The sequence below is a fragment of the Myotis nattereri genome (genome assembly GCF_964212035.1).
Source record: "Myotis nattereri genome assembly, chromosome: 15".
Lineage (NCBI taxonomy): Eukaryota > Metazoa > Chordata > Mammalia > Chiroptera > Vespertilionidae > Myotis > Myotis nattereri.
In genome coordinates, this window is record NC_138090.1 from 54758770 (window position 1) to 54777051 (window position 18282).

The window sequence follows — 18282 nt, forward strand, 5'->3', positions numbered from 1 at the left end:
CAGTTCTGACTCTGCCTTTTCTAGAACCTTTGTGAGCTTGTGTAAGACACTTCCCTTTCCTGAGCGTCTCTAAATGCAATTGCTCTTCCCTTCTCTCACTGGCCAGGCAATTAGGCAGTACTAACTGAGCAGTAACCCTGGGCCATCACTGGCCAGGAAATCAGGCAGTACTTATTGAGCAGTAACCCTGGGCCATCACTGGCCAGGAATCAGGCAGTACTTATTGAACAGTGACCCTGGGCCGTCACTGGCCAGGCTCTAGAGAGTTGTAGCTGAAGCTCAGGGATCCCTTCCCTGGACTTATGCAGCTGAGATGAATGAAGCAGATGTTGCAGATATTTAGGCGGCATCCAGTTCAGTTACAGTCTCATGTACCCGTTGGGAGAAAAAAGGAAATGAGATAATGAGGTTCAATGACTGGTAGATGCCAAGCAACCTGGGTCCTGGCTGAGGGGGTCCTTCTCAGCCATGGACTGACCCAAGGCATGAGCAGGGAGGAGCCCAAAGGTGGTGGGCTGGGGGAGGAACGGTGCGTCTTTAACCAGAAAGATCTTGAGCTGTTGTCAGAAGTGAAAGCAGTCACGTGAAGGCTCAGGCTAGTCACACAGGGTCTAGTGAACCACGCAAATATTTGGGATTTTAGTTCCAAGTCAATGGGATAAATTGAAGCAACAGATTGTACGAAAAGATTTCTGATTTTAAAAGGCGACCACTATGGGAAAATGCCATGCAGACCAGCTCTATTGATTGTTAACGCATTGATACTAAAACTCCAGCGTTCACCTGGCCTCTGGATGGTCTGCTGATCAGTATCTTAAGTTATTTATGTGGTTTTCGCCTATAACTCTTACACAAACCTTCAACACAAAGTACATTTTCAGTTGAGTTAGATGAGACAGGATGGGTTTGGTCCAGCAGGTTGGAATGGAGGTGGCTAGGTTGAGAGAGAGGGAGAGAGAGAGAGAGAGAGAGAGAGAGAGAGAGAGAGAGAGATTTGAGAGAGAGATTTGTTGTTCCACTTATTGATGCATTCATTGCTTGAATCTTGTATGTGGCCTTCCTAGGGTTTGAACCTCCCACCTTGGCATATCGGAATGACGCTCTAACCAACTGAGTCACCTGACTGCACAGAATTTTCCAACAGCTCAGTTTCTGAGTGTGGTTTGGTGTGGAGGGGAGTGTGGGTAACTGGGTGAGTTGGGTTGTGGAGGGAGAGTCCTGCTTGCTGGGGCTGGTGAGTTTAGGTCAACCTGACCATTCACAGCCTTGAATATCAGTTGTGCAACTTGGATCTCTTTTGAAGGTGGAAACTGTTGGAGGGGGTGCAGCAGGCAGGCTCAGACCAGATGGGCCTATAGGAAGGGTCTTCAGGAGGTGGGAAAGGAGAGACCTGGAGAAGGGGTGGGGTCTGGGTTGGAGGACCAGGAAGGAGACTGATTGGATGACATAGACGAATCATCTTAAGTCTGTGGTCAGTGGGGGGCACTGCTCAGAAGGGCTCAATGGGGCACATGGAGAGAGTTGATGGTCTATGTGAAGTGTTCCAATGAGGAAGTGAAGGCTGCTCCACTTTCCTTGGTGCCTGGAGGAGGCAGTGGGGCCGTCCCAGGGAACAAGGAGGCCTGGGAGATGCTGAGAAGACTGATCTCCATTTCTCAGAGGAAAGCAGGGCCCCACGGGGACTGGATTTTCTTTCCCCACACACTTCCTTCCCTTTGCTAATTTCCTGTTTCTGTGGGTCAGCACCATCTTTTTCTTCATGGCTCTCCTTTGAAACTTCTGAGTCATTGCTGCCTCCTCTGGGCCCCTCCGCCCCTGAGCAGAGCTCCTCCGTCACACTGGGACTTCTGTCTCCAGCACTGGGGAAGTGCCCACGTGGAAGGCAACCCAGATTTCAACATGGTCACAGACAGACTTGGGGACCTGCCACAATTTATGTTATTGATTTCCCAGCAAAGGAGAATGATGTCAATGAAGAAAAAACAGATTTGAAGAAATAAATAGCTATTTCACAAATTTACTGAAAGTCATACATTTTCATGTTTAAGGAACATGGCAACACTGATAATCATCAAACTAGTAAAAATAAATTAAAAAGATCCAGAGAAAAATGGCACATTACATACAGAAGAAACATGATTTGAGTGATTACAGATTTCCTATCAGAAATCATTGTGGTCGGAAGATGTTTAAAGTCCTGGGAGACAAGAAGGGTCAACCTGGAATTCTTCTGGATGTATTCTTCAGGAATGGACGCAAAATATTCTTAGAGGAAGGAGCACTGAGCAAATTTGTTGCCAGTAGACTTGCTTAAAAGAGATGATAAGTTATTCAGGCAGTAAGGACATAATCCTAGGGGGACACTTGGAAATTCAAGAACAGAGAACAAAAACATCTAAATAAATAGCTAAGTAAATGTAATAGCATATTTTTCTCTCCTAAAGTTTCAAAAAAATATGCATGGTTGCTGAAAGCAAATAATAAGTCACATGGTCTGGTGGGGTGTGTAATGTATGTAGAAGTAATCCATGTAGCAACGATAGCATAAAGTGGTGAGGGTAGAAGGAACTACACGGCTGTAAAGCTTCTGCATTTTCCTTGAAGAAGTAAAATATGACCTCTGTGTAGAATTTGTGAAATTAGGTGTCTATATTGTTATACTTATCATAGCCCCTCCAGAAACATCATTCACAGAGTTATACTTAGAATGCCAGTAAATTCATTAGAATGGAACAGTGAAAAAAACCATCCAAAAAACTAAAAAGAGGGACAGTAAAGGGAAAACTGAAGGAACAATGAATAATATGGGACACCTAACAACAGCATGGCTGATGATCACATTAAATGTAAACGGTGAAAGCACAGCTAAATGGCAGAGTTTTTAGGGCTGATTTAACAAGTAAGAGCCAACTGTTTCTAGTTGACAATAGGTTCAGTTTATTTTGTTATTTCTTATTTAATTATTATTAATCCTCACCCAAGGAGATACATTTTTATTGATTGAAAAGAGAGAGAGAGAGAATTTGTTAGTTTCCATTCCTGCCTTGACTGGGGATTGAACCCACAATGTAGGTATGTGGCCTGACTGGGAACTCAACCCACAACCTTTTGGTGCAGTTTGTTGAGCCACAGATGGCACTCCAACAAACTGAGCCTCCGGGCCAGGACGAGGTTCACTTTAATACACGGTGCCAATCAGTTAAAAGCAAAAAGATGAAAGGATATATGATGCAAACATTAGCCAAGAGGAAGCAGAAGTGTCTGTGTTGGTTTCCTATTGCTGCTGTAAGATATGACCAGAAACGTTTTGGCTTTAAACAAGATGATTTCTTATCTCTGGGTTCTGGAGGTCACAAGGACACAGTCAGTCTCACTGGGGTGAGAAAGTGTCCCTGCCTCTTCCTCCTTCCAGAAGCTGCCTGTGGTTCTGGGTGCCTGACCCCTCCCTCCAACCTCCTGATTCCATCATCACATTTCCTACCACTGACTCTGACCCTTTGGTCTCTCACAGGAAGACACTGGACTCACCCAAATCATCCAGGATAATGTCCCCATCTCAAGAACCTTCGTTTTGTCACTTTCCCCTCCGAGAGTTGTATTATCCTATTCATTACCTACTTCTCTGCCAACGGAAGGCATTTTCTCTCAGAGACCCAGAGGGAGGTTGTGGAACTCCCCTATATCAAAACATCGCATCATCCAGACATGACCCAGGAGAGGACAGTGGAGGGAGAGGCGTCCCTGTGGTGGGCAGCAGTGTATCTAACATTTTGTGTGACTCCCCTTCACCCTCCAGAGCCTCTCTTTATGGCCTCAGGTTTACCTCTCTGATCAGACACTGGAGGGCTACCTGGTGGCAACATGGGAATGACAATACCCTCCTCAGGGCGAGTTCCAGTTGCAAAGACCCTGGATGTCTTCCTGTCAGTCATCGAGTTGCTCCTGGGAACCAGTGGGACCTCAAGAGCAACTTTCTAAATGGCATTTAACTCTCACCTGGCTGGTGTGGCTCAATGGTTGAGCGTTGGCCTATGAGCCAGAAGTCACAGTTTGATTTTCTATTTCTTTGCTGAGACTTCCAATTTCTTAGATTTACTTTAAGCATGTTTGTAATTGCTCATCAACACATTTTTATATGGTTGATGTACAATCCTTGTCAGCCAGTCCCAACGTCTGTGTCAGCTGGGTGTTACCAATGGTCTTTTCTCACTCAAGATGAGATGTTCTTGGTTCTCATTATGGCGAGTGATTTTTTAAAAAATTGAAACCTGGACATGTTGGGTATTGTGTGATGAGGTCCTGGATCTTCTGCTATAGAAGGCATTTTCTGACATGTGGCTGGGCTACTGACGGGTTGCTACCAGGTGAGAGGGACCCAGTCAGGTTCCCCATGTTGCCTCCTTTGACACCAATGGTGTCACTCCTGGGGCCTTAATAGGCTTAGCATTTCTGCTGTCTTCTCTCTACTTTTTGGAATATTGTTATATTTGATGTATATCCAATGTCCAGGATTTTTACTCTGCTTTTATGGCCCATTAGGGCGACATATGCCTCCTTCCTCTTGGTCTAAAACTGGAAGTCTGCAATGCAATTGATTTTTATCTATTAATGATGTATCCAGTGACGTTGGATAAATCCTTTTCCAAATTAGAATAATAGGTCTTTATACTGTTTCTGATTTTCCATGCACAACATTTGTATCCGTGAGTAATTATTAATACATTCAGTCTTTTTTTTTCCAGGAGCCAAGACTTAAAAATTTTTTTTTTCAATTACTGTTGACATTCAATATTATTTTATATTAACTTCGGGTGTACAATGTAGTGGGTACACAATTATATTCTTTACAAAATGATCCCCTCCAATATTTCCAGTACCCACTGGCAGTATACATAGTTATTACAATATTATTGACTGTATCCCTGTGCTGTACTTTACATCCCTGTGACTGTTTTGTAACTACTAGTTTGTACATCTTAATCCCTTCACTTTTTTCCTACCCAGTCAGTCCCCTAAGCCCCCTCCCCTCCATCCATTCAGTCTTTATCACTTTTTAAAAAAACCTTTATTTATTTGGTTGGCTCTTCCAGTGCTGAATAGAAATAGCGATAGTGAATATTCTTGTCACAGTATCCATTGCAGGCAAAAACGATTTCAAGTTTTACCTTTAAGCATTATTTATTTATTTATTTATTTATTTATTAAATATATTTTATTGATTTTTTACAGAGAGGAAGGGAGAGAGATAGAGAGTTAGAAACATCAATGAGAGAGAAACATCGATCAGCTGCCTCCTGCACATCTCCTACTGGGGATATGCCCGCAACCCAGGTACATGCCCTTGACCGGAATCGAACCTGGGACCTTTCAGTCCGCAGGCCGACGCTCTATCCACTGAGCCAAACCAGTTTCGGCTTAAGCATTATTTATTTTATGAAGAGTTTCAAAGAGGCTTTGATGAATGATAGAGAATTCTCTTTTATTTCTGAGGAGTTTTTCATTATAAATCGGTGCTGTATTTTATCAAAACTTTGCCTCTGTTGATATGACCTCCCCCGCCTATTTCTTCTTCTAATATTTGACTTGTATTGATTAACTTTTTAAAATGAAACCCACTATGCCTTCCTGAAAACACACCCCTGCATAGTCATGCTAGATTATCCACTTTATGTATTGATGAATCTTGTTTAAAATATATAGGTCTTACTTTTTAGATCATTTTATTTAGTTAGTTATTCAATTTATCTTTATTGTTGAAAGCATTACAGATGTCCCCTTTTTTTCCCCAGTGACCCCCGCCTCCCTGCCTCGGTCCCCTCTCCAGGCCTTTACCCCACTATCATCTGTGTCCATGGGTTATGCATATATGCATATAAGTGCTTTGATTGATCTCTTCTCTCCCCCCACCCCTTCCCTTAGAGGATCATCAGTCAGTTGCATGCTTTTGTCTGAGTATTTTGTTGAGGACTCTATACCTAAGTTCATGTGAGAGGGCTTCCTGTGACGTTCTCAGATTGCAGCTTCCGTGTTTGAATTTCTTATCAATTTATTTCTAGCCTGATAAACTGTGTTGGGCAGATATGCCTTCCTTCTCTGTCTCAGGAGAAACTTGTGTGACTTTTGTAGTGTGTGTGTATGTGTGTGCATGTGTGGGGATGTGTGTGCATGTCTATGTGTATGTCCGCGCACGTGTGTGTATGTCTGTGCATGTCTATGTGTATGTCCGTGTGTGTGTGTGTGTGTGTGTGTGTGTGTGTGTATTTCATACATGCATAAGTGTTCAGAAGCACTTACCAGTGAGGCTTTCCTGACTCCAAGTTCACTTTGCAAGAAAATTTTAAATCAATATATTTAATATACGCGACAGGTCAGAGTTGCAGGTTTCACACACATATGAGTGAAATCATAGGCTTCTTGTCCTTTTCTGTCTGACTTATCTCACTTAGCATGAACTCTCCAGATCCATCCCAAATTGTGATGGGATGGCAGTATTTCATATTCTTTATACGGCCGAGTAATATTCTATGGTATATTTGACCACATCTTCATTCAGTCAGCCGCTGAGAGACACGTTGGCTGCTTCTTTGTGTTTGCGTTATGCACTTCTAACATATTCATTCATGGTTCTTAATTGTCCATTTCATAGGTCTGATGTGTAATATTTACATTACCATTCAGCGAAAGCATTCTCTCACTTCCATTTTGGTTCTAAATTCACACATGGGTTAATGAGAAGGCTGTGTGTTTTTTAAAATTCCAAAAAATAGAGATATTGTTTATCTTCAACTGTAGAATCTGGTGCCTCCCAGAGGGTCCCAGAAGCTGCTGGGGTCCACACGTGGTCTCCAGGCTGGCTGTGGTCACTAGCTAAGCGTCCATGAGAGCAGTTCCCATGCCTTCTGGGCGTGCCTGCAGGCCCCCTCCCTGGAGTGTGGGGTCTCCCTCTTGGGCTAGTGGATGGCTAGAGCAGCATACACACTGGGCTCATCTGGGGGCTCCTCTGATGGGGAGGATGCGGGTGCACATGTCTTCCTTTTGAGGGTCGAGGGGTTCAGATGGGCATAGGTCACATCCTGGGGGGCGTCAGGTGCAGCCTGGAGCAGGGGGAGAGAGGGGGAGGACACTTGGTGGGGGTTGGGGAAACCTGGAGGTCTGCAGAGAATGGGACCCACTGGACTGTCCATCTGTCTATCCCCCTCTGCTTGTCTGCCCTTTGTGTCCAGCAATTCCCCTGACAGGGAGGAAGGAGACGTGGCCATTCCCTGCCTGGGTCTTGGTCTTGAGTGGTTCACCTGGGCGTACGTCACTCCCTGGGGGCCTTCATCCTGCCTGTTCTGCTGGAGACAGTGAGACAGCACAATGTCTCCTTGATTCCACAGTAGAAATCCTCCTGTCAATTATGCTCATGTTGCCAAAGAGATGATTTACACTTTAGATAGATCAGGTCCCTCTCGTGGTGGAATCTGCAGGGCCTTCCTGAGCCTTGGAGCCTCTGGATGCTTCTATGGTTCTGACTCTTATCCTAATGCGCTCTCTCTTGCTCACTGGGCTCCATCCTCATGGACCATCCTCCTGAAGAAGCATGTCCTGCCTCAGGACCTTTACACCTGCTCTTTTCCCTGTCTCCCCACCATGCACTCTATCCCCTCCTCTTGCATTATGTTCCTTCACAGCACTTTGCTCTCTGGGACACTGTCTGCTGGTCTGCATATTGTCTCCCTCGCCCACAGGTGAGCTCCAGGTGTGTGGAGACAGTGTGGCTCAGGGCTGCACCGTGGAACTGGTATACAGTAAACATCCCTGTCACATCTGCTGGGTGAATGAATGAAGGGGATCCTGGGGACCTGGGGATGAGTCACTCATTCCTGCCTCCTCCTGAGACCTGGGGCTGCACAAGGTCAGACAGAGGACAAGGGGCCAGCAAAGGGGGCCACGTAGGAGGGGCCATGAGGTCACAGGGAAACCAGGAGGAGTGAGTCACAGCAGGACGACCTGGGGGCCCAGGGGGAGGTCAGTGTGGACGCTGCTGAGAAGCAGGTGAGGTGGGACAGGGGAGGGTCCATTGGATTAAACTGGGCAACAGAAGGTCCTTGGTGGCCTGGACAGGAGCAGGGGTCTCACCCGAGGGTCCAGCTCCAGGCTCTCCCCAGGCTGTGGGTCTTTCATGGCAGCATCTGCAGGGGGAGAACCAGGGGGTGTCTCCTGGTAGGTACCTGAGATCTCAGGGCTGCAGACCCTGCCTGCTCCCAGATGGACCACTAACCCAGCGTGAGGTGCAGAGCCAGGTCACACAGTGTGGGTCTCAGTCCTTCTCACCCCTGACCCCCATCCTCCCAGCCTAACCCTCCCCATCATCTCCCCCAAACCCTCCGCCCTCTCCCCCAGGGCAGCTGTCTCTTCCTCTCACAGAGGGGCTCCTCCTGGGTGTGCACAGCTGGGCTGGAGCTGAGGGAGGAGACAGGAGTGTTAGGGGCAGAGCTGGGCCATGGGTGGTCAGAGTCTGGGGTCTTCAGGGTAGGAATTACCTGATCTGCAGGCCTCTGTCCTTGGGCTCTGGGTCTGTGGTCCCTGCAGGAGGTTGGACATCAGCCCCTCTCTGGGCTGGACAAGAGCCCTGGGAGGTTAGAACCCCCTCCCCACGTGATTCCACTGAAAACGAGGAAACCTTAACATACCTTGTGTGTAAATGTTAATATTTCATAAGCTCGAAGGTGATGAAAGATTACCTTAAATACATACACATGTGCTGACATGAAGTGTTTTCTTTCTAGATTTTCTGATTTGAGATTCTGGAGAAATCCTTTTCTCTGTTGACTTTCTCCATCTATTTGGTTTCCTGTGGCAGGTGCTCTGAGGCCCGCTCCCTCATGTGACCCAGGTCACCCTGTTCCCTACTCACCTGAGGTCCTGCGTTTGCTCTGACGTCGGTGTCGGAGGAGAAGGAAGAGGAGGAGGAGCGAGAGCAGCAGGAAAAGGGCCACCGAGACCCCGATCAGGATATTCAGGTTCCATTTGGGAACTAGGACATGAGTGACATCATGAATGAGCCAGTGGTGCCATTGAATGAGCACCTACTGTGTGCAGGGCTCATGCTGGGCTCTGTCACTCATCTCCTCTCACCTCACAGCAGTCAGGCACCAGGGATTGCTGACCCCACCCCCCACTTCACTGAGGCTCAGAGAGGTTAATCACGTGCCCCAGGTCACCCAGCCTGGACGGGGAGGGACTGGGACTGGAACCTGGGACTGTGGGTTCCCTGTGCTGTCCTCATGCTGTCCCCCCAGAGGGACACCAGCTTCGAGCTCTGGCTCCTCCTCTGCAGGGGCCTGTCCACGTCTCATCTGGAGCTAAAGGTCCTTCTTCATTACCCGCCCCCAGCACAGCAGGGACGGGGGGGGGGAGGGGGTGGGAGGGTGAGGGGTGGACTCCCTGTCTCTCCTGGATCTGTCCCCACCCTGCAGGCTGTGATGCCCCCTGGGGAAGGTCGGGCTGGGCTGGGGACTCTGCCCTCCTGACCTCTGTGAGGCCCTTATGTCACCTCATCTCCCAGCAGCCTGTGAGCAGGATGGAACCAGGGATGAGCAGACAGAACCCGACACTCAGAGGAGAGAAGGGACCGCCCAGCCCCACAGCAGGAGCAGCAGAGCCTGGAGCTAAACCAGGGCTGATCCACCCTGTTCCCTCCTCTGAGCTGAGCCTGAGCTGAGGGGGAGGACTGGGTGCCTGGACCCCAGTCCTGCCTGTCCCTCCCTGTACAGTGTCACCGTCATTGAGACAGAGGGGACAGGCCCCGTAACATCACGTCCTGGGGGCTTCCCTGTGAGGCCCCTCTACCAGGAGGTCACGGCCAGAACTGACAGCAAATCTAAGCTCTGGTCAAGGATTCTCTCCTTTTACCCTTGGAGAAACCGAGGCCCATGCAAGGAAAGGGCGTGTCCAAGTCAGTGTCCCTGGAAGGGTGTAAACCCCTTCATGGCTCAGCCCCTGTTCCCTATGGAGGCACCGACCACCTCCCCACAGAGACCCTCATTTACTCCTCTGTGGGCCCGACTCCGTGGGGCAGAGGGGGCCGATCCTCAGAGCCTCCTGAGGATCAGGATGGGTGAGGGTTTGGTGCTGCCTTCTCCCCAGTTGAGCTCACTCTCCCTCCTGAGACTGGGCCCCAACATCTCCCTCTGCCATGACCACCCCACCTGTCACCTGCATCGCTTCCCCCTCTTAGGCCTGACTCTGTGGTGGGGGACAGATGAACCCTCAGAGGCCCTGGAGGCCTGTGGTTGAAATCTCTCCTGGAATCCCTGACCTGCCCCCCAGGACAGAAGCCTGTCCTTAAGTGTCAGGGGGGCATTAGGTCCTCTGAGAGACTCAGAACCGCTCGGGGGTGGTCTGTCTCCCTCTGAGCAGAGGGGACCCAGGGGTTCATCAGCTGTGGACATGGGCCCTGTGGGTGGGGGGCTGGGGTCCCAGAGGTTCCTGGGAAGGAGGACAGAAGGAGTGAGAATCTGGGACTAACCCTGGAGTCCCTACCTCACTCAGATCCTCCTGCATCTGCCCTGTGGCCCCTCAGCCCTCCCACTGTCCACCGGGCACGTTCAGGATTCAGGTGATGGGGAGGGGTGCATGTGGAGTTGGGGAGGGTCTATGAAGTGCAAATGTCTTCTGGGTGACAATCCCTAGTGAGCCCATACTCTACTCCAGCCCATTATCCTTCTGGGGACTGGACCCTGAGCTGACAGCTCACCAGACAAGGTCAGGGGCCCTCACCTGATACCAGGAGCTCCAGGGGTTCACTGGGGAGTGACAGCAGGAAGGGGGAGGTGCTGAGTGAGCTGTAGCACCTGTAGGTGCCCCCATGAGCTGAGGTCACAGGACTCATGGAGAACTCCGCCTGGTACTGCCGACCTCGATGCTTTGATGTAAGATGCTCGGGGGGACCGCCTGCCCCCTCCTTGGACAGAAGGAAAGTGCCCCTCAGGCTCTGTGACCGACACAGCAGGGTCACGTTCTCTCCTGAGGCCACCCTGGGGCCTGGCTGCACCGAGAGGGAGGGTGTGTCAGAAAGTGATCCTAGAGAGAGGGAGGGAGTGTGAGGGCTGTCTGCCCACCTGTTCTGACCTGAGAGTCACCAGCCCTCTCTCTGAGGACCCACCCCTCTGTCTGTCTCTGTTTCTCTGAGTCTCCCCCTCTCCACTCCCACCCCCCGTCTCTCTCTGTCTCTCTCCCTCCCTGGGGCCTGCACTGTCATTCTGGCCTCACCCCCTGAGACCCTAGCAGGGCCTGTGCAGAGTCTGGTCCCTGATTGAACCCACTGGTTCCTCACCTGCCACCAGGATGTCCAGGGGGTCACTGGGGGCCGACCACTCAGAGGAGAGGTTGTATCCACCGTAGCATCTGTACCGGCCCCCGTGGGAGCTGCTCACAGTGTCCAGGGGGAAGTGGGCCTGAGAGAGCCCAGCCTGGGGCTGCAGGACAAGGCTCTCAGGGTGGTTCCGTTCCTGCTCCTTGTGCAGAGCGAATCTCTCATAACCGACATCAGAGCGACACTGGAGGGTCAGGCTCTGTCCAGAGGCCACGATGGGGCCCTGCTGGCTCAGGAGGGAGGGCTTCCCAGACTCACCTGGAGAGACCAGACATGAATTACAGGACTGCTCCTCCCATAAACCCCCTTCTCCTGGCCTGGCCCCCAGGTATCACTGTCTCTCTCTGTCTCTGATCCATGGGTCCCTGTGCTTCCCTCACCTTCTCATGTGGGTCTCCCCTGCCAGCAAAGATGCCAATAATGTACCTGGAGCCTCAATCCATGGATGGAACAATAATGGGACTCACCTGAGACCAGGAGCTCCAGGAGGTCACTAAATGGTGAGCACAGCTGGGGGCTGTTCCTGTCACAGCCATAACATCTGACTATCCACCTGTCACTGGCGGTCACGGGGCCCACAGAGAACAGGACCTGGTACTGCCCACTGGAGTATTGTGAGTCCTGGGTCCAGGAGAGCCTGTCATCTCCTTCCTTAGTCAGAATGAACTTTCCAAATTGCTGCCATGAGCCACACTGGAGGGTCACGTTCCCTCCTGAGGTCACGACAGGGCTGGGCAGGGCTGAGAGGCTGGGTTTGCTGTAGGAATCTAGGAAAGGAGGAGGCAGCATGTTAAATGGGCTCACAGCTTTCTCATGTCCCCCAGGGCTGGGCTGTGAGAGGGAGACACCCTGAGAGCAGAGCCCCTTTCTGAGGGCTGAGCCTGAGGGTGGGACCCCTGAGTGTCCTCTCACCTGTCACCACCACCAGCTCCAGGGGGTCACTGCGCTCTGACCAGTCTTCACGGCTGCGATAGTAACAGTGATATATCCCTGCATCATGCTCTGTCATGTGTGGGATGGAGAACATCACCTTGTCCCCAGGCTTCAGTGGCTTCTGTCTTTTCCATGGTGCTGGGCTTCCCTCTTTATCCAGACCGTACTCCTCAGCCTCTGGGGTCCCCTGACACCAGATGGTCACGGGGCTCCCCCAGGGGATCACAGACTCTGGCTCAGCTCTGATGGTGGGTTTGGGGAGGGGCCCTGGAAGGAAACCAGTAGCTGGGTTGTAAGATATTTCTCATCCTCGGTCCCAGCTGTCAGGCAAGGACCTTCCCAGGTGTTACCCATCTGTCAGACCAGAACTGCTATTCTCCATCCCCAGCTGCCTGTGGTGTGGCCCCTCATCCACAGAGAGGAGTGGGATCTAGGACACCTGGGGAGACTCACCTGCCCGCACTGGGGTCCTGAGGCCCACACTCAGCCCTGGAAGAGAGCCCCTGTGAGAGATTTGTTCTGAACCCTGAGCAGCACCCTCCTCCCCATGAGCCTCCTGTGTCCTGGGTCCTGAAAGACCAGGGCTCCCCTCCCCTCTCCCATCTCACCAAGGCAGAGCAGGACCCTGAAGGTGGGGGTCATGGTGTCTTCTCCCGGTGGCCTCAGCTGAGCAGATGGAGGCCACGGGACCAGCGGGATGGACAGACAAATGCACAGGTGGTGGTCTCTGGAGGCCGGTCTTGTCTCTCACAGGGCTCTCATATCAGCAGCCTGCAGGCAAGGGCACAGCCTCTATCTAGCAGCCTGGCTCTCATTTTCATGGTGAAGCAGGAAATAGACCCGCAGCCTCCTGAGACGCCCCTTGCAGGTGAGGTGACCCAGGGCACGTCCTTCCCTTTCAGAGCCTCCCCCACGGGGTCTCCTTCCTCCTCAGCCCGTCCATCAGCACCTCCCTGTGGTCCTCACCATGGACAGTGTCACCGGGGCCCTGGAGACACTTCAGGAAGACGTGGGTCCCTGTGGCCTGCAGAGCCCAGATCAGCAGGGACACGCTCACCCTCTTACTGTGCAGCTCAGGGCGATGTCCCTGTGACAGTGAGCACAGAGGGAAATGCAGGGAAATAAGGGAAGGAAACACGTCACTTCTCCCGGCCCCGAGTGTGGCTTTCTTTCTCTCACAGCTGCCCTCCAGGACTTCTCTTTTTTCGTAGCCACAGCACAGACCACCGCTTCTTGGGGACAAACTTCTGAGTTATTTTTCCTCCTCAGTGCCCCTTGCTTCCTGTGTTAAAGTCTCCCCTTCATCCGGTGGTCCAGCCTTCTAGCTTTAGGGCACATTGATTTGGATTATAGTGAAGATTTTGATTTAAATAAAAGAAAGTATTTATTAATTATGTAATATATTTACTTATTTAGTTAGTTAGTTATTAATATTATTTTTTTGCTGCCTACAAGAGATCCTTGAAGCTCTCATTACGATCCTTGAGCAACCATATAACCATTGTTTTGAACTCTGTATCTAGTAGTTTGTTTTTTTTCCATTTCATTAAGTTCTTTACCTGGAGATTTCTTCCTTTTTTTTTTTTCATTGGGGACATGTTTCTTTGCCTCTGCATTGTGGCAGCTCCCCTGTGCTTGTTTCTATGTATTATGTAGAGCTGCTATGTGCCCTGGAATTGGCAGGGTGGCCTTGCACAGTAGGTGTCCTGTAGGTCCCAGTGGCTCAGCCTCCTCAGTTACCTGAGCTGGGCCCTCTAGGTGCACCCATGTGTGGGCTGTGTGCACTCTCTTGCTGTAGTTGAGCCTTGATTGCTATGGCATCACTAGGAGGAACTGACCTCCACGCCAACTGGTTGCAAGGATCAGCTGTGACTATAATGGAAGAGCTGCTGTGCAGGAGGCACTCTTATGGACCAGGACTTGCTTCAGTGGGGCTTTGGTGCTCACTGAGTCTGCCCCTTGAGTGTGTCTCTGGTGGATGTGCAGAGTTGTAATCTGGTATTGTCTAAAGCTGTTCACTGGGTACAGTCGTTCTGGGCCTCCAGGGAGGTGTAAAGTCCTGGGGCACCTGAGAGGAGCTACAGAGTGATCTGCAGGTGGCTGCTACTTGTGTTGGCCTTGGAAGTGCCCAGGGCAGGCCAAGCCGTGATGCCAGGCAGGCTGCTGCTAATGGCAGGGATTTAGTCTCTTATTGAGTGTTATGGGGAACAGGAACACCAGCTGCTGCTTGTTTGAGAGATTTTAGGAAAGTCTGATTCCTGAGCAAGGACAGGCCATTCTTATGGAAAAAGGTGCTGCAAACAGCTGGGGTGGGGCTAAAAAAGGGGTGGGGCAAGGTTACCACCAACACAGCATTTTATGAAATGTTAAAGGGTCTTTTGGAGGAAGAAGGAGAAGAAGAAGAAGAAGAAGAAGAAGAAGAAGAAGAAGAAGAAGAAGAAGAAGAAGAAGAAGGGGGAGGAGGGAAAGGAGGAGGAGGAGAATTAAATATGAGTGATAAAATGGCAATAAATACATGTTCATCAACAATTGAATATTAAGAACAAAATAAATGTACAAGCCAAATGGATACAAACTCATAGATTCAGAGAACAAATTGGTTCTCACCGGATGAGCAGAGAGTGGGGGCTGGGTGAAAAAGTTGAGTGGATTAAGAAGTACAAATTGATTGTTACAGAATAGTCAATGGGATGTAAGTACATCATAGGAAATATAGTCAATAATATTCCAATATCTATGTATGATGTCCAATGGGTATAAGATTTATCAGGATGATCACTTAGAAAATTACATAATGTCTACTCACCATGGTGTACTCCTGAAATTAATATTTAATTATGTGTTAAATGTAGTTGAAAAATAAAAATGATTAAAAACCTTTAATTAAAGGTCAAAAGCTACTTAACAGAAAACTTCTACTTAAATAAAAGGGGGTAACTGTTAAAATGTTTTAACTTATTACTAAACATTAAAAGATCAATGGACTGGCTCAAGGGTTAGATCAAAGGATACCTGCCAATGAAACCAAATGTATGCAGCCATACAATCTGATCTCAAACAAAATCATTAATGGGTATGTTGTATGAATAAAGAATATGCTGTAATTATTTAATAAAATTAGCTGATTGCTATATAAATATTCAACAATATGATGCAATAGTGTTTTATAAAAATCGTTTTCGTTTTTTAAATACTATATTAAACACACACTTATCACATGTCCTTGAAATACATAAAGTGTGTACAAAATTGGAGAGTCAACTGAACATTTATAGGATCAATGAAATGGGTGAAAAAAACTTTTTCTAAGACCAAATGTTACAAAATGACTGGCCTAATATGTACAAATTATTAATCTTTGTATTATTTACATCATATAAATATGGGTAAAGTTATTTGTAATGTATAATAAGGTAATATAAATAACAACAGAAAACATTTGTGCGTTTAAGACTAATATTGTACCTACAATATTTAACATTTATTAGGATAAACAGATAGTCTCTTTACATCTGTTCAAGCTGCTCTCATGTACATTGTGAACCCTGAGTAGGTTGAAATTTAATTAGCAGTAAACCCTAAGAAGATATGAAAAGTCTCCAACCAGCCTGAAATAAGTGATATGCTAAATCAGAAAATAGGTGCTTGAATTCATGTATTATTAAGAAAGAGAATGATGGACTTACATCAAAATTTGGAGGCTGTCAGAGAGGCAGAGTAGACATCCTGAGAGGCATCAGCAGGATGGCAGAATAAGCAATTTCGACATTCACATCTAAATTCCACATCAATTTTGACCATCACCCACAGATGAGGGTCCCCTTGTGCAAGTCTGGGAGTCTAGTAGAGAAGTTATAGCTTTTGGCTTGAGCACAAAAATTGAGGATAGACACATTAAAGAGGATATAAAGACCAGTTTCCTTTGGAATCAACCCCAATCTGGAACTACTCCTGGGATGTGACCTAAAACCACCACCTGATCGTGGCGAACCCCATCTCTGAAATCACCCCACATCCACAATGCTGGGCTTCATGCCAATTCACATTCTAGGGCCATTGTGGGTCAGAAGCTCTCATGGGCCCAGTTCAAATTCTGAATTGCATTTCAGGCCATATGCTTCCTTCAGAGCCCCGGTTTCTCACCTGGAAAGACTCACTGTGGGACTGGACTGAGGTGAGCCTGATCAGGCAGGCCAGGTCATGAGTTTGGAAAACACAATGATCACATGGGAAGGGCTTGCTGCACTTGACCAGCAACCACTTAGTGCTAGATGTGTCACTCATGTAGGGTGTGGCTTTCCCCCCTAGTTCATCTCCACCTCACTAAGTTGTGTGGGGAATAATGAGGGTCATAGAACAGAAATGCTCTATCTGTGAATAGTGACAAGTAGATTTATGAGTCATCAAATGAACATGGAGAAGAAGGTGGCCATGATTCCAGAAGACTCCGTGGTTTCCAAACTGAACAAAACCACCCAACACTTCCAAACTTGTAATCATCATGGATTTCCTGGAATTCTTTTCTTTCCTTTATTTGTGGGGTTTATCTTAGGTGTACATTCCTAAATAATACACAATGTCTCCTTTTCTTTAATGTTTCCTTTTTAATGTTGGGTAAATGGAATAATCCTAAAAACATCATTTTATAATAATCTACATGCATTAGTTATTATATGTGATGATGGATTTACATGACCCTTGCAATTTCACATTGTGCATTTTGATTGATATATACTATTTGATAATTTTTTATACAGGACACCAAAATTCCTCTTTTCTTGTGCATAAATCTTAGAGTGCTTTTTTCTGGGAAGGTGGTTAATAAGAATAACTCTTGTCAATGTCCTTGTGTGTGATGCACATGTGCACATTTTCTCTAAGGCATGTACTTAAAGACGTAGCTGTGTTCTCTAACTGGATGAGTGTCATGTAGTCTCTGAATTGATGAATATAATTGGCACTCGTACAAGTAATGCAGTAGAATTCTATGGACTCATGATTCTCTCCCACAACTGATAGTAAAACATTCCTTTGTGCATCTCATCTGGATACATTGGGACTATGGTCTCATGTTTTCACAGAAACTGTGCCCCAACATTGGAGTAGAAACCATCGTTTCACATCAGCTAGAAGGGACTTAGGAGCACTGTGGGGCTATCAGTGTGGTGTTAATGGTGTCCCACATTGGCTTGTACTGTTTTGTGAAAATCAGTTTGTGTATCCCTTCCCAAGTCTGCATGAGGACCTTACATGGGCCCTTGACATTGGCCATGAAGGGGGCACATACACCCAAGAAAGTAAACTATGCCAAGAATCAATGTTTTTATATTAAATTTATTGGGGTGGCATCGGTGAATGACATGACATAGGTTTCAAGGGTGCACATCTGTAACACGTTTTCTGTGTGTTGCACTGTGTTTTGGACAATGGGGTTTTCAGAAGCAGCACAGACCAGGAAACCCCTTCAAATAACCAGGCCTTCATCCCAAGGGGTGAGGTTTCTTCAGAAAGTACACAGGTGGCCTCAAGGGCAGGTGAGGGCTGTGTGGAGTCCAGAGAGGGCGTTAGAACCTCCTGTGGGTTTACCTCTTGCAGGATGGATTGTGCACCTTGTAGACTGATTAAATAGATGGCATGCTATGGACTCAAGAGATGGTGACTCCATACAGACATGAAGGTTCATGTGGTTAGAAATAAAGGAAAATATATTCCATGCAAGTGTAGGGAGGTGTGGACCTGAACCTGCCACCTGGGATAAATGCTAATTTCACCAAAATGGGGAAAGTCAGGAACCAGTCACAGGACTCACAGGGGTCGGATGGAAAGGACCACAGTTCAAGGCAGAAGGTCCAGACCTTGTCCCTGCACATGAGCAATGACTCCTCCACCTGCAAGGAGTCCCAGACAGGTCCCTCAGCATATATCCCATGTTATCTTCCAGAACCTTCCCAAGATCCCCTTCTCTGAATTGTGCATTGTTCCCTCCATGT

General features: G+C 48.2%; 1 protein-coding gene across 1 annotated transcript; it reads right to left on the bottom strand.

The window, feature by feature from the left end:
• Positions 1-5718: 5718 nt before the first annotated feature.
• Positions 5719-12934, bottom strand: LOC308530708 (leukocyte immunoglobulin-like receptor subfamily B member 3; the record flags this gene model as incomplete). The annotated part of the gene is made up of 11 exons (XM_081107396.1): positions 5719-7094; positions 8122-8174; positions 8408-8445; positions 8526-8568; positions 8900-9019; positions 10765-11067; positions 11321-11617; positions 11827-12126; positions 12272-12559; positions 12746-12781; positions 12901-12934. 11 exons carry the CDS (start codon positions 12932-12934, stop codon positions 6951-6953), a joined length of 1656 nt encoding a protein of 551 aa, XP_080963522.1. The 3' UTR covers positions 5719-6950.
• Positions 12935-18282: the final 5348 nt, after the last annotated feature.